Below are 26464 nucleotides of genomic sequence, written 5' to 3' on the forward strand. Positions count from 1 at the left end.
TGAACGCTTGGCAGACACGTGTTGACGACTACTCCCTCGTTCAGTGCGGCATGCTTTACAGCTTAGAGCCGGGGCTCCAAAAGCGTTTTGAGAGACATGGAGCATATGAGATGTTCGAAGAGCTGAAAATGGTGTTTCAAGCTCATGCCCGGATCGAGAGATATGAAGTCTCCGATAAGTTCTTCAGCTGTAAGATGGAGGAAAATAGTTCTGTCAGTGAGCACATACTCACTATGTCTGGGTTACATAACCGCTTGTCTCAGCTGGGAGTTAATCTCCCGGATGATGCGGTCATTGACAGAATCCTCCAGTCGCTTCCACCAAGCTACAAGAGCTTTGTGATGAACTTCAACATGCAGGGGATGCAAAAGACCATTCCTGAGTTGTTCTCAATGCTGAAATCAGCGGAGGTAGAAGTCAAGAAGGAACATCAAGTGTTGATGGTCAATAAAACCACTAAGTTCAAGAAGGGCAAGGGTAAAAAGAACTTCAAGAAAGATGGCAAGGAAGTTGCCGCGCCCGGCAAGCAAGCTGCCGGGAAGAAGCCAAAGAATGGACCCAAGCCCGAGACTGAGTGCTTTTATTGCAAGGGAAGCGGTCACTGGAAGCGGAACTGCCCTAAATACTTAGCGGACAAGAAGGCCGGCAAAACAAAAGGTATATGTGATATACATGTGATTGATGTGTACCTTACCAGTACTCGTAGTGACTCCTGGGTATTTGATACCGGTGCCATTGCTCATATTTGTAACTCACAGCAGGAGCTGCGGAATAAGCGGAGACTGGCGAAGGACGAGGTGACGATGCGCGTCGAGAATGGTTCCAAGGTCGATGTGATCGCCGTCGGCACGCTGCCTCTACATTTACCTACGGGATTAGTTTTAAACCTCAATAATTGTTATTTAGTGCCAAGTTTGAGCATGAACATTGTATCGGGATCTCGTTTAATTCGAGATGGCTACTCATTTAAATCTGAGAATAATGGTTGTTCTATTTATATGAGAGATATGTTTTATGGTCATGCTCCGATGGTGAATGGTTTATTCTTAATGAATCTCGAGCGTATTGCTACACATATTCATAGTGTGAGTACCAAAAGATGTAAAGTTGATAATGATAGTACCACATACTTGTGGCACTGCCGCCTTGGTCACATAGGTGTCAAACGCATGAAGAAGCTCCATACAGATGGACTTTTGGAGTCTCTTGATTATGAATCATTTGACACGTGCGAACCATGCCTTATGGGTAAAATGACCAAGACTCCGTTCTCAGGAACAATGGAGCGAGCAACCAACTTGTTGGAAATCATACATACTGATGTGTGCGGTCCAATGAGTGTTGAGGCTCGCGGAGGCTATCATTATGTTCTCACCCTCACTGATGACTTAAGTAGATATGGGTATGTCTACTTAATGAAACACAAGTCTGAAACCTTTGAAAAGTTCAAGGAATTTCAGAGTGAGGTTGAGAATCAACGTGACAGGAAAATCAAGTTTCTACGATCAGATCGTGGAGGAGAATACTTGAGTCACGAATTTGGCACACACTTAAGAAAATGTGGAATAGTTTCACAACTCACGCCGCCTGGAACACCTCAGCGTAACGGTGTGTCCGAACGTCGTAATCGCACTCTATTGGATATGGTGCGGTCTATGATGTCTCTTACCGATTTACCGCTATCTTTTTGGGGCTATGCTTTAGAGACTGCCGCATTCACTTTAAATAGGGCTCCGTCGAAATCCGTTGAGACGACACCGTATGAATTATGGTTTGGGAATAAACCTAAGCTGTCGTTTCTAAAAGTTTGGGGATGCGATGCTTATGTGAAGAAACTTCAACCTGAGAAGCTCGAACCCAAGTCGGAAAAATGCGTCTTCATAGGATACCCAAAAGAAACTATTGGGTACACCTTCTACCTCAGATCCGAAGGCAAGATCTTTGTTGCCAAGAATGGGTCCTTTCTAGAGAAAGAGTTCCTCTCGAAAGAAGTAAGTGGGAGGAAAGTAGAGCTTGATGAAGTATTACCTCTTGAACCGGAAAATGGCACAACTCAAGAAAATGTTCCTGAGGTGCCTGCACCGACTAGAGAGGAAGTTAATGATAATGATCAAGATACTTCTGATCAAGCTCCTACTGAAATTCGAAGGTCCACAAGGACACGTTCCGCACCAGAGTGGTACGGCAACCTTGTCTTGGAAATCATGTTGTTAGACAATGGTGAACCTTCGAACTATGAAGAAGCGATGGCGGGCCCGGATTCCGACAAATGGCTAGAAGCCATGAAATCCGAGATAGGATCCATGTATGAAAACGAAGTATGGATTTTGACTGACTTGCCCGTTGAACGGCGAGCCATAGAAAATAAATGGATCTTTAAGAAGAAGACAGACGCGGATGGTAATGTGACCATCTATAAAGCTTGACTTGTTGCTAAGGGTTATCGACAAGTTCAAGGAGTTGACTACGATGAGACTTTCTCACTGGTAGCGAAGCTGAAGTCCGTCCGAATCATGTTAGCAATTGCCGCATTTTATGATTATGAAATTTGGCAAATGGACGTCAAAACGGCATTCCTTAATGGTTTCCTTAAGGAAGAATTGTATATGATGCAGCCGGAAGGTTTTGTCGATCCTAAGAATGCTGACAAGGTGTGCAAGCTCCAACGCTCGATTTATGGGCTGGTGCAAGCATCTCGAAGTTGGAACATTCGCTTTGATGAGATGATCAAAGCGTTTGGGTTTACGCAGACTTATGGAGAAGCCTGCGTTTACAAGAAAGTGAGTGGGAGCTCTGTAGCATTTCTCATATTATATGTAGATGACATACTGTTGATGGGAAATGACATAGAACTCTTGGACAGCATGAAGGCCTACTTGAATAAGAGTTTTTCAATGAAGGACCTTGGAGAAGCTGCTTATATATTAGGCATCAAAATATATAGAGATAGATCAAGACGCCTCATAGGTCTTTCACAAAGCACATACCTTGATAAGATATTGAAGAAGTTCAATATGGATCATTCTAAGAAGGGGTTCTTACCTGTGTTACAAGGTATGAAATTGAGCTCAGCTCAATGTCCGACCACGGCAGAAGATATAGAAGAGATGAGCGTCATCTCCTATGCATCAGCCATAGGTTCTATTATGTATGCCATGCTGTGTACCAGACCTGATGTAAACCTTGCCGTAAGTTTGGTAGGAAGGTACCAAAGTAATCCCGGCAAGGAACACTGGACAGCGGTCAAGAATATCCTGAAGTACCTGAAAAGGACTAAGGAAATGTTTCTCGTTTATGGAGGTGACGAAGAGCTCGTCGTAAAGGGTTACGTCGACGCTAGCTTCGACACAGATCTGGATGACTCTAAGTCACAAACCGGATATGTGTATGTTTTGAATGGTGGGGCAGTAAGCTGGTGCAGTTGCAAGCAAAGCGTCGTGGCGGGATCTACATGTGAAGCGGAGTACATGGCGGCCTCGGAGGCAGCACATGAAGCAATATGGGTGAAGGAGTTCATCACCGACCTAGGAGTCATACCCAATGCGTCGGGGCCGATCAAACTCTTCTGTGACAACACTGGAGCTATTGCACTTGCCAAGGAGCCCAGGTTTCACAAGAAGACAAGGCACATCAAGCGTCGCTTCAACTCCATTCGTGAAAATGTTCAAGATGGAGACATAGAGATTTCTAAAGTACATACGGACCTGAATGTAGCAGATCCGTTGACTAAACCTCTCCCTAGGGCAAAACATGATCAACACCAGAATTCCATGGGTGTTCGATTCATCACAATGTAACTAGATTATTGACTCTAGTGCAAGTGGGAGACTGTTGGAAATATGCCCTAGAGGCAATAATAAAAGCATTATTATTATATTTCCTTGTTCATGATAATTGTCTTTATTCATGCTATAATTGTGTTATCCGGAAATCGTAATACATGTGTGAATAACAGACACCAACATGTCCCTAGTAAGCCTCTAGTTGACTAGCTTGTTGATCAACAGATAGTCATGGTTTCCTGACTATGGACATTGGATGTCATTGATAACGAGATCACATCATTAGGAGAATGATGTGATGGACAAGACCCAATCCTAAACATAGCACAAGATCGTATAGTTCGTTTGCTAGAGTTTTCCAATGTCAAAGTATCTTTTCCTTAGACCATGAGATCGTGTAACTCCCGGATACCGTAGGAGTGCTTTGGGTATGCCAAACGTCACAACGTAACTGGGTGACTATAAAGGTAGACTACGGGTATCTCCGAAAGTGTCTGTTGGGTTGACATGGATCAAGACTGGGATTTGTCACTCCGTATGACGGAGAGGTATCACTGGGCCCACTCGGCAATGCATCATCATAATGAGCTCAAAGTGACCAAGTGTCTGGTCACGGGATCATGCATTACGGTATGATTAAAGTGACTTGCCGGTAACGAGATTGAACGAGGTATTGGGATACCGACGATCAAATCTCGGGCAAGTAACATATCGATTGACAAAGGGAATTGCATACGGGGTTGATTGAATCCTCGACATCGTGGTTCATCCGATGAAATCATCGTGGAGCATGTGGGAGCCAACATGGGTATCCAGATCCCGCTGTTGGTTATTGACCGGAGAGTCGTCTCGGTCATGTCTGCTTGTCTCCCGAACCCGTAGGGTCTACACACTTAAGGTTCGGTGACGCTAGGGTTGTGAAGATAAGTATATGCAGTAACCCGAATGTTGTTCGGAGTCCCGGATGAGATCCCGGACGTCACGAGGAGTTCCGGAATGGTCCGGAGGTAAAGAATTATATATAGGAAGTGCTGTTTTGGCCATCGGGACAAGTTTCGGGGTTATCGGTATTGTACCGGGACCACCGGAGGGGTCCCGCGGGCCCACCGGGTGGGGCCACCTGTCCCGGGGGGCCACATGGGCTGTAGGGGGTGTGCCTTGGCCTATATGGGCCAAGGGCACCATTCCCTATAGGCCCATGCGCCTAGGGTTTCCACAAAGGAAGAGTCCAAGTGGTGGAAGGCACCTCGAGGTGCCTTGGGGGGGAGGGAAACCTCCCCTTGGCAGCCGCACCTAGGAGATTGGATCTCCTAGGCTGCGCACCACCCCCCCTTGGCCCTCCTATATATAGTGAGGGAGAGGAGGGACTTCATACACCAGCCCCTGGCGCCTCCCTCTCTCCCCGTTACGTCTCTCTCTCGTAGTATAGGCGAAGCCCTGCTACTGTGACGCCCTGCATCCACCACCATGCCGTCGTGCTGCTGGATCTTCATCAACCTCTCCTTCCCCTTGCTGGATCAAGAAGGAGGAGACGTCTCCCGTCCCGTACGTGTGTTGAATGCGGAGGTGCCGTCCGTTCGGCGCTGGTCATCGGTGATTTGGATCACGTCGAGTACACCTTCCTCATCCTCGTTCTTTGAACGCTTCCGCGTGTGATCTACAAAGGTATGTAGATGCAATCCGATCACTCATTGCTAGATGAACTCCTAGATGGATCTTGGTGCAACGAGTAGGAAAATTTTTGTTTTCTACAACGTTCCCCAACGTTCCCCAAGTGCAGAGGTTTGTAGGACAGTAGCAAATTTCCCTCAAGTGGATGACCTAAGGTTTATCAATCCGTAGGAGGCGTAGGATGAAGATGGTCTCTCTCAAGCAACCCTGCAACCAAATAAAAACGAGTCTCTTGTGTCCCCAACACACCCAATACAATGGTAGATTGTATAGGTGCACTAGTTCGGCGAAGAGATGGTGATACAAGTGCAATATGGATAGTAGATAAAGGTTTTTGTAATCTGAAAATATAAAAACAGCAAGGTAACTAATGATAAAAGTGAGCGTAAACGGTATTGCAATGTGTTGAAACAAGGCCTAGGGTTCATACTTTCGCTAGTGTAAGTTCCCTCAACAATAATAACATAATTGGATCACATAACTATCCCTCAACATGCAACAAAGAGTCACTCCAAAGTCACTAATAGCGGAGAACGAACGAAGAGATCATGGTAGGGTACGAAACCACCTCAAAGTTATTCTTTCCAATCAATCCGTTGGGCTATTCCTATAAGTGTCACAAACAGCCCTAGAGTTCGTACTAGAATAACACCTTAAGACACAAATCAACCAAAACCCTAATGTCACCTAGATACTCCAATGTCACCTCAAGTATCCGTGGGTATGATTATACGATATGCATCACACAATCTCAGATTCATCTATTCAACCAACACATAGAACCTCAAAGAGTGCCCCAAAGTTTCTACCGGAGAATCACGACGAAAACGTGTGCCAACCCCTATGCATAGGTTCATGGACGGAACCCGCAAGTTGATCATCAAAACATACATCAAGTGAATCATGTGGTATCCCATTGTCACCACAGATACGCACGGCAAGACATACATCAAGTGTTCTCAAATCTTTAAAGACTCAATCCGATAAGATAACTTCAAAGGGGAAACTCAATCCACTACAAGAGAGTAGAGGGGGAATAAAACATCATAAGATCCAACTATAATAGCAAAGCCCGGGATACATCAAGATCGTATCACCTTAAGAACACGAGAGAGAGAGAGAGATCAAACACATAGCTACTGGTACATACCCTCAGCCCCGAGGAAGAACTACTCCCTCCTCGTCATGGAGAGCACCGGGATGATGAAGACGGCCACCGGCGAGGGATTCCCCCTCCGGCAGGGTGCCGGAACGGGTCTAGATTGGCTTTCGGTTTCTACGGAAGCTTCTGGCGGCGGAACTCCCGATCTATTGTGCTCTCGATAGTTTTAGGGTACGTTGGTATATATGGGTGAAAGAGATACGTCAGGGGAGCCACGAGGGGCCCACGAGGGTGGAGGGCGCACCCTAGGGGGGTGGGCGCGCCCCCCTGCCTCGTGGCTCCCTCGTTCCTTTCCTCACGTGCACTCCAAGTTTTTCCGGTAGCTTTCCTTCCAAAAATAACTTCTCCAGTTGGTTTCATTCCGTTTCGACTCCGTTTGATATTCCTTTTCTTCGAAACACTGAAATAGGCAAAAAAAACAACAATTCTGGGCTGGGCCTCCGGTTAATAGGTTAGTCCTAAAAATAATATAAAAGTGGATAATAAAGCCCAATATTGTCCAAAACAGTAGATAATATAGCATGGAGCAATTAAAAATTATAGATACATTGGAGACATATCAAGCATCCCCAGGCTTAATTCCTGCTCGTCCTCGAGTAGGTAAATGATAAAAACAGAATTTTTGATGCGGAGTGCTACTTGGCATAATTTCAATGTAATTCTTCTTAATTGTGGCATGAATATTCAGATCCGAAAGATTCAAGATAAAAGTTCATATTGACATAAAAATAATAATACTTCAAGCATACTAACAAAGCAATCATGTCTTATCAAAATAACATGGCCAAAGAAAGCTATCCCTACAAAATCATATAGTCTGGCTATGCTCCATCTTTACCACACAAAATATTTAAATCATACACAACCCCGATGACAAGCCAAGCAATTGTTTCATACTTTTGATGTTCTCAAACCTTTTAAATCTTCACGCAATACATGAGCGTGAGCCATGGACATAGCACTATATGTGGAATAGAATGGTGGTTGTGGAGAAGGCAAAAAGGAGAAGATAGTCTCACATCAACTAGGCGTATCAACGGGCTATGGAGATGCCCATCAATAGATATCAATGTGAGTGAGTAGGGATTGCCATGCAACGGATGCACTAGAGCTATAAGTGTATGAAAGCTCAAAAAGAAACTAAGTGGGTGTGCATCCAACTTGCTTGCTCACGAAGACCTAAAGCATTTCGAGGAAGCCCATCATCGGAATATACAAGCCAAGTTCTATAATGAAGGACTCCCACTAGTATATGAAGTGATAACATGAGAGACTCTACTATGAAGACCATGGTGCTACTTTGAAGCACAAGTGTGGTAAAAGGATAGTAGCATTGCCCCTTCTCTCTTTTTCTCTCATTTTTTTATTTGGGCATTCTCTTTTTTATGGCCTCTTTTCTCTTTTTTTTATTTGGGCTTCTTTGGCCTCTTTTATTTATTTATTTTTGTCCGGAGTCTCATCCCGACTTGTGGGGGAATCATAGTCTCCATCATCCTTTCCTCACTGGGACAATGCTCTAATAATGATGATCATCACACTTTTATTTTTCTTACAACTCAAGAATTACAACTCGATTCTTAGAACAAGATATGACTCTATATGAATGCCTCCGGCGGTGTACCGGGATGTGCAATGACTCATGAGTGACATGTATGAAAGAATTATGAATGGTGGCTTTGCCACAAATACGATGTCAACTACATGATCATGCAAATCAATATGACAATGATGGAGCGTGTCATAATAAACGGAACGGTGGAAAGTTGCATGGCAATATATCTCGGAATGGCTATGGAAATGCCATGATAGGTAGGTATGGTGGCTGTTTCGAGGAAGGTATATGGTGGGTTTATGATACCGGCGAAAGGTGCACGGTATTAGAGAGGCTAGCAATGGTGGAAGGGTGAGAGTGCGTATAATCCATGGACTCAACATTAGTCATAAAGAACTCACATACTTATTGCAAAAATCTATTAGTTATCGAAACAAAGTACTACGCGCATGCTCCTAGGGGGATAGATTGGTAGGAAAAGACCATCGCTCGTCCCCGACCGCCACTCATAAGGAAGACAATCAATAAATAAATCATGCTCCGACTTCATCACATAACGGTTCACCATACGTGCATGCTACGGGAATCACAAACTTCAACACAAGTATTTCTCAAATTCACAACTACTCAACTAGCATGACTCTAATATCACCATCTCTATATCTTAAAACAATTATCAAGTATCAAACTTCTCATAGTATTCAACACACTCATAAGAGAATTTTATTATTCTTGAATACCTAGCATATTAGGATTCTAAACAAATTACCATGCTATTAAGACTCTCAAAATAATCTAAGTGAAGCATGAGAGTTCATCTATTTCTTCAAAATAAAACTACCACCATGCTCTAAAATATATAAGTGAAGCACTAGAGCAAATGACAAACTACTCCGAAAGATATAAGTGAAGATCAATGAGTAGTCGAATAATTATGCAACTATGTGAAGACTCTCTAACATTTAATAATTTCAGATCTTGGTATTATATTCAAACATCAAGCAAAGCAAAATAAAATGACATTCTAAGAATGGCAAACATCATGTGAAGAAGCAAAAACTTAGAATCAACCGAAACTAACCGATAGTTGTTGAAGAAGAAAGGTGTGATGCCAACCGGGGCATCCCCAAGCTTAGATGCTTGAGACTTCTTGAAATACTATCTTGGGATGCCTTGGGCATCCCCAAGATTGAGCTCTTGTGTCTCCTTAATTCCTCTCATATCACGGTCTCCATAAATCTCAAAAACTTCATCCACACAAAACTCAACAAGAACTCGTGAGATAAGTTAGTATAAACCATTGCCAAAACCTTATCATACTATACTGTGGAAAATCACTAAAATTATTATTCAAAATTTCATACTAAATTCCTCTGCATATTTAATAGTCCTATCCTCAAATAGAATCATTAAAGAAGCAAACATATGCAAACAATGCAAACATAACAGCAATCTGCCTAAACAGGACAGTCTGTAAAGAGTGCAGCAACATCCATACTTCCCTAGCTCCAAAAATTATGAAAGAAAATTCTCACTTTAGTAAATTTATCAGATCTTAACATGCAAAAGGTTTCAACATTTTATCACATTCTTACTTTTCTAGGGAATTATTGCAACAGCGGTAAACTTTCTGTTTTCAAACAGCAACATGTGGACTTCTAAAATAGGCATAGTAAAGGCTATCAATGCCACTTTTATTGAAATAAAAGATGAAAAACATTTTTATAAATATCAGCAAGCAAATATTAACAAAATAAATTGATGCTCCAAGCAAAACACTTATCATGTGGTAAATAAAAATATAGCTCCAAGTAAAGTTACCGATGAACGCAAACGAAAGAGGGGATGCCATCCGGGGCATCCCCAAGCTTAGGCTCTTGGCTATCCTTGAATATTACCTTGGGGTGCCTTGGGTATCCCCAAGCTTAGGCTCTTGCCACTCCTTATTCCATAGTACATCGAATCCTTACCCAAAACTTGAAAACTTCACAACACAAAACTTAACAGAAAACTCGTAAGCTTTGTTAGTATAAGAAAATAAATCACCACTTCAAGGTACTGTAATGAACTCATTCTTTATTTATATTGGTGTTATATCTACTGTATTACAACTTCTCTATGGTTCATACCCTCCGATACTACTCATAGATTCATCAAAATAAGCAAACAACACATAGAAAACAGAATCTGTCAAAAACAGAACAGTCTGTAGTAATCTGGATCAAACGTATACTTCTGGAACTCATAAAATTCTAAAATAAATTTCTGGACCTGAGGAATTTATCTATTAATCATGTAAAAAAATAATTAACTAAATAGCACTTTCCAAATAAAAATGGCAGCAATTTTCGTGAGCGCTAAAGTTTCTGTTTTTTACAGCATGATCAACAAGACTTTCCCCAAGTCTTCCCAACGGTTCTACTTGGCACAAACACTAATTAAACACATAAACCACATCTAAACAGAGGCTAGATGAATTATTTATTAATAAACAGTAACAAAAAATAAGGAACAAAAATAAAGTTGGGTTGTCTCCCAACAAGTGCTATCGTTTAACGCCCCTAGCTAGGCATGATGATTTCAATTATGCTCGCACAAAAGATAAGAATTGTAACATAAAGAGAGCATCATGAAGAATATGACTAGCACATTTAAGTCTAACCCACTTCCTATGCATAGGTATTTTGTGAGCAAACAACTTGTGGGAACAATAATCAACTAGCATAGGAGGGTAAAACAAGCATAACTTCAAAACTTTAAGCACATAGAGAGGAAACTTGATATTATTGCAATTCCTACAAGCATATGTTCCTCCATCATAATAATTTTCAGTAGCATCATGAATGAATTCAACAATATAACCAGCACCTAAAGCATTGTTTTCATGATCTACAAGCATAGAAAAATTACTACTCTCTACATAAGCAAAATTCTTCTCATGAATAATAGTGGGAGCAAACTCAACAAAATAATTATCATGTGAGGCATAATCCAATTGAAAACTAAAATCATGATAACAAGTTTCATGGATATCATTATTCTTTATAGCATACAAGTCATCACAATAATCATCATAGATAGCAACTTTGTTCTCATAATCAATTGGAACCTCTTCCGGAATAGTGGAATCATTACTAAATAAAGTCATGACCTCTCCGAAACCACTTTCATCAACATAATCATCATAAATAGGAGGCATGCTATTATCATAATAAATTTGCTCATCAAAACTTGGGGGACAAAAAAATATCATCTTCATCAAACATAGCTTCCCCAAGCTTGTGGCTTTGCATATCATTAGCATCATGGATATTCAAGGAATTCATACTAACAACATTGCAATAATGCTCATCATTCAAATATTTAGTGCCAAACATTCTAATGCATTCTTATTCTAACACTTTGGCACAATTTTCCTTTCCATCATACTCACGAAAGATATTAAAAAGATGAAGCGTATGAGACAAACTCAATTCCATTTTTTTATATAGTTTTTTTATAAACTAAACTAGTGATAAAACAACAAACTAAAAGACTCAATTGCAAGATCTAAAGATATACCTTCAAGCACTCACCTCCCCGGCAATGGCGCCAGAAAAGAGCTTGATGTCTACTACACAACCTTCTTCTTGTAGACATTGTTGGGCCTCCAAGTGCAGAGGTTTGTAGGACAGTAGCAAATTTCCCTCAAGTGGATGACCTAAGGTTTATCAATCCATAGGAGGCGTAGGATGAAGATGGTCTCTCTCAAGCAACCCTGCAACCAAATAACAAAGAGTCTCTTGTGTCCCCAACACACCCAATACAATGGTAGATTGTATAGGTGCACTAGTTCGGCGAAGAGATGGTGATACAAGTGCAATATGGATAGTAGATAAAGGTTTTTGTAATCTGAAAATATAAAAACAGCAAGGTAACTAATGATAAAAGTGAGCGTAAATGATATTGCAATGTGTTGAAACAAGGCCTAGGGTTCATACTTTCGCTAGTGTAAGTTCCCTCAACAATAATAACATAATTGGATCACATAACTATCCCTCAACATGCAACAATGAGTCACTCCAAAGTCACTAATAGCGGAGAACGAACGAAGAGATCATGGTAGGGTACGAAACCACCTCAAAGTTATTCTTTCCAATCAATCCGTTGGGCTATTCCTATAAGTGTCACAAACAGCCCTAGAGTTCGTACTAGAATAACACCTTAAGACATAAATCAACCAAAACCCTAATGTCACCTAGATACTCCAATGTCACCTCAAGTATCCGTGGGTATGATTATACGATATGCATCACACAATCTCAGATTCATCTATTCAACCAACATATAGAACCTCAAAGAGTGCCCCAAAGTTTCTACTGGAGAATCACGACGAAAACGTGTGCCAACCCCTATGCATAGGTTCATGGGCGGAACCCGCAAGTTGATCACCAAAACATACATCAAGTGAATTATGTGGTATCCCATTGTCACCACAGATACGCACGGCAAGACATACATCAAGTGTTCTCAAATCTTTAAAGACTCAATCCTATAAGATAACTTCAAAGGGGAAACTCAATCCATTACAAGAGAGTAGAGGGGGAAGAAAACATCATAAGATCCAACTATAATAGCAAAGCTCGCGATACATCAAGATCGTATCACCTCAAGAACACGAGAGAGAGAGAGATCAAACACATAGCTACTGGTACATACCCTCAGCCCCGAGGAAGAACTACTCCCTCCTCGTCATGGAGAGCACCGGGATGATGAAGATGGCCACCGGAGAGGGATTCCCCCTCCGGCAGGGTGCCGGAATGGGTCTAGATTGGCTTTCGGTGGCTACGGAGGCTTCTGGCGGCGGAACTCCCGATCTATTGTGCTCTCGATAGTTTTAGGGTACGTTGGTATATATGGGTGAAAGAGATACGTCAGGGGAGCCACGAGGGGCCCAAGGGGGTGGAGGGCGCGCCGTAGGGGGGTGGGCGCGCCCCCCTGCCTCGTGGCTCCCTCGTTCCTTTCCTCACGTGCTCTCCAAGTTTTTCCGGTAGCTTTCCTTCAAAAAATAACTTCTCTAGTTGGTTTCATTCCGTTTCGACTCCGTTTGATATTCCTTTTCTTCGAAACACTGGAATAGGCAAAAAACAGCAATTCTGGGTTGAGCCTCCGGTTAATAGATTAGTCCCAAAAATAATATAAGAGTGGATAATAAAGCCCAATATTATCCAAAACAGTAGATAATATAGCATAGAGCAATTAAAAATTATAGATACGTTGGAGACATATCAGTGGTGACCGGGCCCGACATCGTGGAGGCCTCGGCGGTGGTCATCGGGGCGGACGTCATCGGTGCGGAGGTGGAGACGGGCAGCGGCGGTGATGGTGTTGATGAAGACATGATCGGACCCAAGTCTCTGGATACCAAATTGGTAGGAGCTTGTACCCTACCAGGCCTGGGGCGTAGGTTGTAGGGAAAGGAGGGGGAAGGGCGAGGGCTGGTGCGTGGCGGCCGGCGGCGTGGCGCCGTCCTTGCGACGGAGCGGCGGCGGCGAAAGCAGGAGGCGGCTAGGGTTTAGGTCTCCCGGCTCCCTAAGGGAAGCCGAGCAAATATTGATTGCTTCTTGCTTGATTAGATTGATACATCTCATCTCCTTATATAGAGAGGTTTACTTGACTCCTAAGCAAACGATCCTAATACGATAAAATAATTGGGCTAATCCCCTAATTAAGATACTTGGGCCATAACCCACTGGGCTAAGCCCGTATGCCAGTCATAACAATCGTCATGAATTATGTTTGTCATCTTACTTTACCCGTTGAGAATGTACCCTATGGATTTTGATTGAACATTTAACTAGCCAAGTGTGTTTCATGTAGGTGCTTCAAGCAATGCATCAAATGGGCATCCTTATCACAACCGTCATATCTCCAACTCAATTATTTATCCCATTATATGTAGTCTATCCGTGGAGGATGCTCCTCTGTAGTTAGTTACATGTAATGTTTGCTAAATTGGATGAACAATTCCACTTAGCCTCAGTGTTATGGTTATCTATTTTATAGCTTTGAAGAATGTTTAGTCACACAATTGAAAGATCATTACATGGTAACCATGGAACATGGATTTATACAACAATTTTCTAAGTAGGGAGAGTTTAAAAAAAACAATAGAGGCTTCCAGTTATTGATAATGGATCAATGATCTGCATCTTCAGTATCATGGAACACTGATAGTAGATGGAAACATGTCATGCATGTCATTCTATTGGGATTGCTTTCGTGCACCTAGAAAGTAACAGTCCTACTATTGTAGCACAGTCGGAGTCGGACCCCTGTACTTCCCAAATAGATAAGAGTTATGCGCACCAACAGTATGATCTCTTATTTTCATATATGTTGTGCTTGGTCAAAGTTATACCCTTACACCCATCAAAAATAAAAAATATAACCTTGCAAACTTCACTTGCATATTAGCTTAACTCTAAATTTTTAGTCTTTAATAAATCTTTATGCATCCATGCTGTGAAGACCTTCTAGCATTGCCCTTAACACCCCTAGAATATTTATGCCTCCTTGCAACCACATATTTATAGGTTACCATTAGACCCATGGCCGATTAATTTAACATACTTAGACCAAGATGACTCAGAAGATACTTTCTGTTTGATTGAGACTGGCTCATACATCAATTAAACAATACCCTTGTTCCAAAATAGTAGTGTTGTTCCTACAAATGTTTTTTGCAATGGCACTTATTTTCAATTTATGTCCATAGAAGTAAGGTAGTATACTTGTACATGATTTTTTTTCATGTCCTGAAATCTCGTTATTTGAACAACAGAAGAAGTTGATATCTGGGAGGCAAGTAAATGCAAGACAGAGGAGGCGGAGCCACGGAGATGGATGGAAACATAGCAAAGATGGTATGGTAGTGGATGACGGACCTCCACGCACGTGGTGACTACACGGCCTCTGCCTGGCATGGTCTCATTGGAGTCGGAGGAAGAAGGGGAGATGGTGGGAGAGAGCGTGGAACATACAAGTGAGGCGCGAGAGGTCATGGTCTAAGACTGAGAGGTGGCGCGTAGGCAGAGAGGAGTCCTCTGGCATAAGCTAATTATTTCTACATAGTTGTTAACCTTTGAGTATTATAAAAGGAGAAGAGAAATGGCAAATAACTGACTTACTGGGGGGTGGCGAGCTAGCATTGAAGAGGTGGAGAAAGTGGGGGGATGGCGAGCTAGCATTAAAGAGGTGGAGAAAGTGCGTGTAGGGGAGATGGAGAAGAGTGACGTACCAGAAAAAAAAATGACAATTCCGCGGGATGTGCATTACAATTCTAACTCTATATGCTAGACATGATGTTATATGATAGACATGATTGATGTTAAATCATTAAAATATGCATGCCTCTGTTTGATGACCATAATCTCTAGCGTGGTGATTGGCATCAGGGTTGCTATTTCAACTAAAACCAAGCATAGGGAAATTGAATGAGAGCAATTTGGGATTTTTTTTTATGTATAACAATGCAAATTTGAATATGGGAAATTGTTTAATTTGTCATAACTTTTAGGAGGGAATGGATGACAAATGCTGAAAGACATTCAAAGTTAAGGATGATGGGAATGCCTATGGAATTTGATGAACTTGGAGAAAACATATGCAAATTTGAGTTGGGTCGCAATGTAGAGTGAAGTCAAGTGATAGGGGTGATGGGACTCAACAATTTGATAGACTTGGAGGGAACACCAAGTGAATTTCGAGTGGGGTAATATGCAAGTGATCAAAGAGTTAAAGTTGAGGGGCTCATGATGTATCTATTTGTTGACCCGTGGCAACGCACGGGCATTCTATGCTTAGAAATTTCCACTGTCCCACGGAATTCCTTTAAGCAATTCTACAATCACTAGTATACCATACGAAATTCCAAGCACCCCATATAACGAATTTCGAAATGACACTTGTGGTTGAAATCCTCCATTTTCTCATAATTTGTTTGTTCTTTAAGAAAGCAAAAATATCTCTCGCATTGCAATATGAGGATAACACATGCGCGGCCTTCATTCTTTTCTCGTCTTCCCACACACGGATGAACGGTCACAACTCACAGCCCACACTCCCACAGGCCACAGCACTCTCCAAGCGGGCGGTCATGGAGTTGCTCCTTCTCCCTTCCCGTGCCACTGTCTCCCGCCGGCTCCTGCCAACCGCCCCACTCCGCCGCGCCAGCGCGGCCACCTTCCGGCCGTCGGCTAGCTCCGGCAACGTCGAGGCCACCACCGACGCCACGGCGACGACGTCGGCAGCCAAGACCGGCCAAGAATGGCGCGCGGGCGGCCGGCAGGGCCAGGCGCCGTTCGGGCTCGGCCTGGACCTGTCCGAGGAGATGAGGCGCGGGATGATGTGGCGGATGCTGGCCTTCCCCGCGGCGGCGGTGGCGGCGGATGCCGCGCTCCTGTGGGCGCTCGACAGCGGCGTCGACGCGCCCGCGTGGGCCGGCAAGGCGGGCTCGGCCGTGCTGTTCGCTGCGGGGCTGCTCGGGTCCCAGTACGGGTTCTTCTCCTCGAGGTGGGACGCGGCGGAGACGGGGTCGTTGGTGGGGTGGGAGCTCGCCGCCCGGCACTGGAACGCGCTGTCCATGGCCAGGGGTTCGTCCACGGAAGAGGAAGATGAGGAGGACGACGAGGAGTGGGAGTGGGTGTACGAGGAAGACGAGGAAGAAACTGACGATTAGTTGGGTAGATACAGTCTGTGATAGCAAGGTAATTGGTTGGATTAAACCTTGTAAAATGCATGTGACAGTGCTCGGTTTGGTTAAACCACATGCAGTAAATAGAATGGTTACATGTAGGCCTAGAACTAGCACTTCTTTTCCTGTCATTTCTGTATCGGCTCCTGTGAATATAGTCACCATACTTTTCTTTTTCTTACAACGTTGTGTCCACAATTGGTGCGTACGAGAGTGAAATCCAACGGATTCGCCTATGTTCTACTCCCTCTGTTTCAAAATATAAGACCATTTTTGACATTAAAAATTACTCCCTCTATTTCCAAATATAAGACCTTTTAGGATTCCACAATAGACTATAAGGAGCTAAATGAGTGAATATACGCTCTAACATATGTCTATATACATCTTTATATAGTTTATAGTGGAATCTCTAAAAGTTATTATATTTAGAAACGGATGTAGTATTTGACAATCTGTAGAATGAACCGATTCTAACACTCTCCTTAAAATTTAAATTGCAGCCATTTCTAACATCTTTCAGTTTCTGTTCTCTGCCCATACACTAAGGTATTGTTTGTTTGGGCTTCAGTTTCGACAGAATCAGTTAGGGATTCGCTGTGTTGGCAAAGCTGGTTCGACAGAATCCGCTTTAGCGTTGAAGTACACCGGGTCGTGCGTCAGTCCAATATCTGAAAAATAGCCCGAATCAGATTTTGGCTGTTTTTTCAAAGACTGGTTGTTTGTTTCAGATTCAGCCTTCTCAAAGCTGTAAATGGTTTCTAAAGCTGAAACAAACACCCCCTAACATTGACGATGGCATTGTATCAAACTACTCTGTAGCAGTCTTGACCAACATAACCAGTACATGTTGATGTGGTGCATGATACTTTTTTTACTTCTTACATCAAAATTTCACATATCATGATTATTTTTTGCGTGAATACACAGATCATGAATTTGATGTTGCATATTTTCTAAAGTGCAGCGGATAGAATAGGTGGTAACGGAGCTGCCCCCACTAAATATACTAGGTGACTTCCCGCGCGTTGCTGCGGGATTTCGAAGATTAATTTTGAATACATTCTATATGCATGAAATGATCTCAATTGAAAACTATTATTTTCGGAAGTAACTCTATGTGAACAAAGAATATGCATGTACATTGGACTATTGGAGATGGAACAATTAAATTGGGATATGCATGTGCTACAAAATAGTTCTAGTAGATGATGACTGTGACACATTTGGTGATGTGGAGGGCTGCATGTTGAGAGAATTAGACTTAGTGGGGATAAACTATTTATATATTATAGATTCAATTGTCAAATGTGTGTAAAATACCGTTGTTTTGTTAAGATGCCTACTGCTTTGGGATCTTCTTTTTCTGATAGCAATGTGACAAAATATTCTTTAGAGTTGGAGAAGACAACATGGCACATCTGAGCTACGTTGCTTCACATTTTGTCTCAAGATAGCAAGCGTGACAGAGATTCTTTAGAGTTAGAGAACACAACATCCCACATTAGAGCTATGCTGAATGGAGCGAGGCAACCACAAACATGTGCACGCGAAGAGCAAGAGAGAAGAGGAGAAAAACATCGACGTTTGTCGTAATTTGGATGGATATGTCCTTTCAAAGATTTGTTTTTCTTGGCAATGCATAGGCATTAAACTAGTAGGACTAATCTCAATGTCTGAGACGCACTATCCTAAATTGCTTTGACTGCCTTGATTTTCTTCATCTACAACTTCCATGTGTCAGCAATTTAATCTATAGCAGAAAATTCATAATAAGCATTGATTGTACCAACAAAATCATACTCCCTTTAAGGACAAGTTTTTCGGACGGAGAAAGTATTAAACAATATGTTAAGTTGTCTGCTTATTTTGGCTTAGCATGGCACTTATTTGGAATTAGCATGAGCAGAACGACATGACATTGAGCGGAACAACAATTCCCACCAACAAAAGTGGAACACAAAGAAGAGGAACCGAGAGGAGATGGTGAGAGGAGAAGAGAGTATCTCACCATCGGACGGGGCAGGCGGGGTGATTATGAGACACTAGGATTCTGGCTGTTTTTTTATGACTCTTGAGGCAAAATCGAGTTCTTTTGTGATTTTGCTTTTGACCCAGATTCTTTAGAAGTGAACCCACCTGAAAGTTTTCTTGTTGTCTTTCCCTTCTCCACCTCGCCTGCACCAAAAGCGCCTTCCCCATTAGTCCGTCCGTGGGGACATGTTGCTCCTCCTGTGATTTGTTGGCTGACAAGAAACTCCGTGCAGAGAGATTGTCAAGAGTGTAATCCGTTATGGGCATTTTCCCTTCGACGGTACGGCCGCAATCCTCATGCCCTTCTCCCGTTAACGGTGCACACCATTGCAGCAATACAATTACTACTAGATTGATCAAGCGTCAATTCAGTGACCGTATGAGCTTTGACCTAAAGCTATGTGCATAGTATAGACGACAATTTGAACAAACAGATTGTGAATAGCCAGCAAAATTTCACATCGCAATGCACAACTTTTGCCTAAAACCACTGACCGTTGTGTGTTACTTGTAAAGGAACCCAAAAATTTCATCAAGTTCTAACTCTACCCTCAACTTGCAAAGGGTTAAATAACCATAACCCTATCATCCGCCTACTGCCGGACGAATGACATGGAAGGATCAAATAGCCGCGAAAGTGCGGAAAAGACCAAGTTGGGGGTGACAGAGTGGGGATCGTGACACTTGTTTAGCGGGCCCAGGATTACGTAATGCTTATACCATTGCAAGCAGAAACAAAGCAAAGACATACTAGGGGCTCCTTTGATTCAAAGGAATTGCATAGGATATTTGGAGGATTTGGACCCTTACGAATTTTTCCTGTGATGCTTGTTTGATTCGTAGGATTGACATACTTAAATTTTTTTCCATAGGATCCATTTGTACTACATTTTGGAGGAAAATTTCCATCCACTCAAACCTCTTTGTAAAATTCCTTTGTTTTTCATGCGCTATCAAACATTCTTTCAAATCCTGTAGGATACTATAAGACATGGCATCCTATTTCTGTATTTTTTCTATTCCTTCATTTTGACAATCCTGTGAATCAAAGAGGCCAGCAGAAAAAAAAAAGGACCCTAGCAAAAGGGTGAACCACAAAATCCCCAAATTTGACAGCTCCCCTAAATAATCCCACCGGGCCCCGGCCGTGGGATAAGAACACGAGAAGCAAAACAATGGAGTCCCTCCTCCTCTCCCGATTCTCATTCACCCCCACCCGGACCTCCTCCCCCCTCTACTCCCGGCCGCCCCCTCGCCCCCGCTCGTCTCTCCAGCTCCCCCGTCGTCTCCCCCACCGCCACCTCCGCCTTCGCTCGAGCCCCGGCGGCAGCCGCGGCACGGACGCCACCGAAGACGAGGCCAGCAAGCCCCCCGAGGACGATCTCGGGACGCTGGCGGGGAAGCTCCTGGACGCCTACCGCAACAGCAACAACGACCTCCGGACCTTCCTCCAGAACCTCGTCGACGCTGGGCTCGCCGACGAGTCGGAGGTGTTCGGCGGCGAGGACGACGAGCTCCTCCGGTCCCTCCTCGACGCCGACCTCCCGGGCCGCAGCCCCGACCTCGGCGTGCTCTGGAAGCTCCCGGCCGTCGCGGCCTTCTCCTTCGCGGGGGTGCCCGCGCTGCTGGGCTACCTCGGCGACGCCGCGGGCGTCGACCGCGTCCCCGCGTGGATGCCGCTCGTCTACTCCCTCGCCTCCTTCGTCCTCGGCTCGCTGCTGGTGGCCGACGCGTCGGTCAGCGACGAGGAGTGGGACGAGTGGGTCGGGCGGCGGGAGCGCGGCGGCGACCTCTCGTTCCTCGAGTCCGAGGAGGTGCTGTGGCGCACGGCGCGGCGGGTCCCCGCGGCCGCGCTCGCGGCCACCGCGGCCGGCGAGGCGGCCCTGCGCGCGGCGGCCGCGGCCACCGGGCTCGACGACCTGCAGCCGCCCGTCTGGGTCGCGTTCCTGCTGTTCGGCCTCCTCCTGGGCGTGCCGTACGGGGTGTTCTCGGCGAGCTTCGACCCCGCGGTGCGGGGCTCGTGGCTTGGCTGGGACGAATTTGTCACGAACATCCGCAACGTTGTCCTCCGCGCCGGCGACGTCGACGTCGACGGCCGCGGGCGCAAGTAGATGCGATGACCGGCGGACTGAGCGTGTCCTGCGTGGAGCGTGCGATTCCTGTAAAAAATGTAATAGACATGTCTGTTTTGATTTCGACAATGTAGCGAAGATACAGTGGATTTTTGGAGACGGGTGCATTGGAGGACGTTATTAATTTTGAATAGTTTAAGAATCATATTTAAAGTTTCAAAAAAATCCAAAAAAACTCTACGTGATAGAACATTGTGTTATTCACTATTAGAAATCACTATTATTTATTTATTTTTTGTATAGCTCACATGTCTACTCGTTTCATCACCAAACTTTCCTATTGTGTAATATCCATCCATATAAACATGTTGAATATTTTTCTATTTTTTCTAAAACTTCAAAAATACCATTTTAACACTTCAAAAATATAAGACTAAGGGTTTGTCTAGGTCTCAATCGACTGAGACCTCAGTCGCTGACATCATCCATGTTAGATTCGGCCTGTTTATCATGTGGGCTGCTGGGTTGTATTTTTTCTTGTGTGGGCTTAAGTTATGTGCTGTGGTGAGAAACGCGTGCTGGGCTTCAAGATGTAAATGGTCAGTCCACTGGATGTTGTGGGACTGCCCGCACTGGCCACCATTTTTTATGTGGGATTACGCGGGAGCCCAGTTAATTTTCATGCGGGACATGTGGCGTCCACATACTGCCGCATATATTTACAAAGCTTAGACTGGATAAGCTGACATACAAAGGATCACTGGAACAGTGGATAATATTAGCCCACATTGACATAACGATCGCTACTAATTATCACTAGTGAGTTCGAGCTTCATTCAGTAGTCGCCTCTAGAATAACAAAATCCACAAAGCAGCGGCAACTTAACTAAAAACGCCTATCAAAGCAGCAGAAATATCTCCTGTATGTGAACAAAAAGGAATATGCAACACACTCCCCATCCTCCATATCCCAAAATTAACAGAAAGCACCTAGAGTCCTAGACTCAAAACGGCACCAAATGATAAAACTATCAGCTAAGAGCATCTTCCATTCTTCTGTCAGCTTTGTGTCGGGCGACCTTTGTACACCAAGCTATGCTCACTGGTCTTTCACTTGATTAATCGGAATCAGAATAGTCCTAGGACTGGCCTCATCTTCGGTCGACTCAATTGATTTTTTCTCCAGAAACATCTCAACCTGCGGTCATTCAAGTTTATTAATAAGTTATATAAGACATACAGTACTATCTACATGAAAAAGAAACAAGGATAAGAAGTAAGCAGGGTTCCTTAAATCACAAGCATACACCAGTGTGTATTTCCTTTCCCTAAAATGATTGTTAATCAATATTGTCGAGGAGGGAAGCAAAACCATCAAGGATAAAAAGTGCAGATAGCTAGCACCACAATCTTTAAAAAATGCAGATAGCTAGCAACAAATTCACAATAAGCAATGATCTTAAATTAATATTCTAACCAAGAAGAGTCCTTAATGAGTATTATTGTGACCAGATCTTGATAGCATAATTGCAAGGATGATAAATACATACAAGTTAGCAGCATACACAATTTATATTCAGGGCGCAACTCAAAACTATGGACGTAAAAGAAACCAGATTTAACTCAAATGCTCCCCAAATTTACCCAAAGCTTGCTACAATTGAACAATTGATTAGCAATATTATGTAGTGCACACATACCTCAGTTAATAGTAGTGACCTTGATCAGGAGCATTGGCATGCTTATCATTACATCTAAACCAATCTTGAAGGCAGATTAAGGCTTCCACTGTCTCGCTGCACAATCTACTTCTGTAATCGCTGATCAAACGCTTTCCGGTACTGAAAGCCGACTCTGACGATACGACGAAAGCTTGTACAACAAGAACATCATGAGCTATACAAGAAAGGATGGGATACTTAGACGAGTGAAGATGCCACCATTGAAGAATGTTGAAATCTTCCGTGCGAGTGAATGTGTCTTCTTCTAAGTATCTGGCAAGCTCACTAGCAGTTTGGCGTTGCTTCTTATTCAAGTGTTGGTCCCAATCCACCAACGGATCATTCTCTTCATTCACAACCTCATCAAAATTTTGTCGGGGTGCTGACTCATCCAATGCATCCGTCATTTGTGAAGAATATTCTTTGAAAAGGTTGTCAAGAACTTCTTTCACTGCAAGCAAGTGTCTTTCTACATTTGGACCAAAAGCTTGTTTTAGTCGAAACTCGATGAAGCAAAGTTTAAATCGTGGATCAAGGATCACAGGAATACAGTTTGGCAAATATGATTCCATCCAATACTTATCAAACTTTTTTTGCATCTCTCCAACCATTGCTTGAACGACTTCATCCTTTGTTGAAGCTTCCTTCTGCAGCAATAACCTCGCATTCCAGATTTGATGAAAGTACAAATTTGAGGTAGAATAACTTGAACCAGAAAGTACATTTGTGGCTGTGTGAAAAACTTTTAACATAGCACAAACTGTATCAGCATTTTTCCACTCTCCTGAGGATGGGCAAAACACATAATCTAGGTCCTTTTGCACCAAAGCACGAAAGGCTCTTCGAAAGGGGAGCGCTGACTCCAACATAATATAGGTGGAGTTCCAACATGTTGGCACATCAACCGAGGGGAGTTTGCAAGAGATACCAACTTGCGCAACTACTTCTTTGAACTTGTCCAACCGAGAGGGAGAACTCTTAATGTACTTCACACTCTCTTTGATATCATCTATCACACCTTTCATCGTTGTCAACCCATCTTGGACAATCAAATTTATCACATGGCATGCACAACGGATATGAAGTAATTGACCTTTAATAGGCAACATATGCTTGCTGTTCAGATTTTTTCTAAGATTATTGACCATTGTACCATTAACTGATGCATTATCCAATGTCATACTAAAGAGTTTGTCCTCAATATTACACTCCTTCAAACTCTTTAATAAGACATTAAACATTGTTACTCCGTTATGTGGAGTCTCCACCATAAAAAATCTGAAGATCCTCTTTTGCAAAATCCACTTGCTGTTGATCAAATGGCAAGTGATGCATTGATAGGACAAAGTCTGATTAGATGTCCACATGTCCGCTGTTAAAGAAACTCTACCACTGTATTTCTTCAAATGTCCAGAGAACGCCGACCTCTCCAAATTATAGTGTTTCGTGCACTCATCTTTAATAGTATTTCTAGAAACATTTTTGAACAAGTGATTCAAACTTTTCACGAAGTCTCTAAAACCACTATACTCAACTATTGAGAAAGGCAACTCATGCATTACTATCATTCTGGCAAGCAAATCTCTAGATGTTTCTTGATCAAAGTTCCATTGCTTAAGCATAGAGGCATCAGGAGATGAAACCGAGGACTTCATCTTCTCAACGTAGAGGTGTAAATCTGACCTTTTTTCGCAAGCAGCCAAGTGTCTTCTTACACCACTTGTGCCAACATCTCGTCCAGCTTGAAACACTTCATGACAGTGCTTGCACTGAGCTTTGACAAGTATCTTATGATGATAAATTGGTTTGAAATCCCTCCAAACAGCAGAAGTTAGCCTTCTTGTCTTGCGGACTGTTAATTGGCAAGCAAATAAAAATGTCAACTCACAAGAACATTTTAAACTTGTAACTACATACAAGTGTAATTACAAAAGAGAAAAAACAAAGCCAACTCACCATGTGGATGATTAATTTTTGAGCCTCCAAATGGAGTAGTCACTGGAGAAGGGGATCCTAAGATAGATGGTGATCTCGCGGACGAATTTGCCCTCTCCTCCAATGGGGAACTTGCAATCCTCGTTGAGGGAGACCTGCCCCTTTTTGAGGCTGCAACTCTTGCTAGAAGACCAAGGGAAGATCTCCACGTGCTCGCCACCGGTGACCTTACCAATGGTGATCTTGTCGCTCTTTGACTATGTGTCATAGGTGGAGAATCTCGTCTCTAGATAACAAAACACAGAAAGTTCAGAACATGATATCAATTTCAAGAAGGTATAAAAGCATATTTGTGGTATAGAGTGAGGTTTAATAGAGAAATCTGGCAAGAAAAATGACCTGTAGCCCCTCTGTTGTAGCTCCTTGAACAAATTCAGAACAGATCATTGAACGAGCATGTTTCCTCTTCCCCTGCAACTCCTCCTCCTCCTCCTGGTTTTTCCTCTTCTTCTCTTGCTTCTTCCTCTTCTCTTCTCTCTTCTCTTTCCTCTTCTCTTCCAGGCTTTTCTTTCTCTCCTTATGCCTTTGTTTTTCCTTCTGCCTTTCTAATCTGTAACGCAAACACAGGGGGTCAAAAAAATCAAAGAATACAAGTAATGTCACGCGGAAACACATGAGGGCCAGATACTTACTTCCGGTCCTCATCGATAGCATTCCACACATGTTGTTCCTGCTCCATGGCTTCCCTTGGGGTAGCTGATGCACATTCAGTATAGCTGATGCACATTCAGTATAGCTGCCTCAGCAAGCTACTCACATCCACACATAATAGTAATATCTAACAGGCTACTCACATTCAGTATAGCTGATGCACAACAAAACATGGATCACAACTAGTGTAGCTGATTCACATCAAGCAATTGAAGAAGACATGCCTGGCCCCTTGGGGTAGAATAGGAGGGGGGGATTTTGCATACCTTGGGGTAGAATAGGAGGAGGCGGGGGAGCAGGGGCCGAAGAGGCCATCACCGGGATCGGGGAGGGAGCAGCCACGCAGGGCTCGGCTTGGTCCCCGGCTATCCCCTTTGACGGCGGCGGAGGAGCAGGAGCTGAAGAGGGCGTCGGCAGGATAGGGGAGAGAGCAAAGGAGTCATCCTCGCAAGGCTTGGCTCAGTCGCCGGCGATGTCCTTGGACGACGGCCTCTTCGAGAAACACGACGGCGACGGCGGCTCCATGGGATTGGAAGCGGGAGGTGGTGCCGCACCACTGGTGCGGTGGAGATGGCGGCGACGGCGCCCTAGCCTAGGGCATGACGTGACTGGGGAAGGACGCGAAGGGGGGGTTGTGGACTGCCGCTGGCTCGATGGGCTTTTCTGGGCCATCCACTTGCGCCGTTTAATTTTTCTGGGTGTCCACGAATGCCACATAACATTTTTTTTGGTGGATGGCATATGTGGGACTAATGGGACCCAGCGCCACTTACATCCTGAGCTGGGCTTCACCCCGTGTGGTGAAGGAAACGAGTGCACCCAGCCGGACGCACAGGTCCATGTGAAAGGTTGCTAAAAAAAGGTCCACGTGAAAGCAACTCCTTTTTTGTAATGCGATCCCACACTTCAAACGAGTGCAGCTAGCTAGTTGGCCTCGCGGTGACTGGTGATCATGCAAGGCGTGAACTACATAGGAACACGCAACAGGGTTAAGATTCAGAAACACTTCTGAGAAAATCCAAAAAATTAACAATTATGAACAATTTTTTTAAAACACAAATAATTTTTCAAACTGTCAAATAAATAAATA

At 43.6% G+C, this 26464-nt stretch overlaps 2 protein-coding genes across 2 annotated transcripts; one reads left to right on the plus strand and one right to left on the minus strand.

The window, feature by feature from the left end:
- The first annotated feature begins 16210 nt into the window (after window positions 1-16210).
- LOC147966135 (uncharacterized) lies at window positions 16211-17099 on the plus strand. The gene has a single exon (XM_087528674.1). It carries the CDS (start codon window positions 16242-16244, stop codon window positions 16884-16886), a length of 645 nt encoding a protein of 214 aa, XP_087384800.1. The 5' UTR covers window positions 16211-16241; the 3' UTR covers window positions 16887-17099.
- Window positions 17100-22106: 5007 nt separating this feature from the next.
- Window positions 22107-25450, minus strand: LOC147966136 (zinc finger BED domain-containing protein RICESLEEPER 2-like). The gene is made up of 6 exons (XM_087530730.1): window positions 25356-25450; window positions 25063-25273; window positions 24685-24949; window positions 22727-24580; window positions 22248-22255; window positions 22107-22205 (listed from the first exon to the last, which is right to left on the minus strand). The coding sequence occupies exons 1-6, from the start codon at window positions 25448-25450 to the stop codon at window positions 22107-22109; spliced, it is 2532 nt and encodes an 843-aa protein (XP_087386856.1).
- Window positions 25451-26464: the final 1014 nt, after the last annotated feature.

The sequence above is a fragment of the Triticum urartu genome, chromosome 6A (assembly GCF_056163025.1).
Source record: "Triticum urartu cultivar PI428250 chromosome 6A, HENAU_Tu73, whole genome shotgun sequence".
Classification (NCBI taxonomy): Eukaryota; Viridiplantae; Streptophyta; class Magnoliopsida; order Poales; family Poaceae; genus Triticum; species Triticum urartu.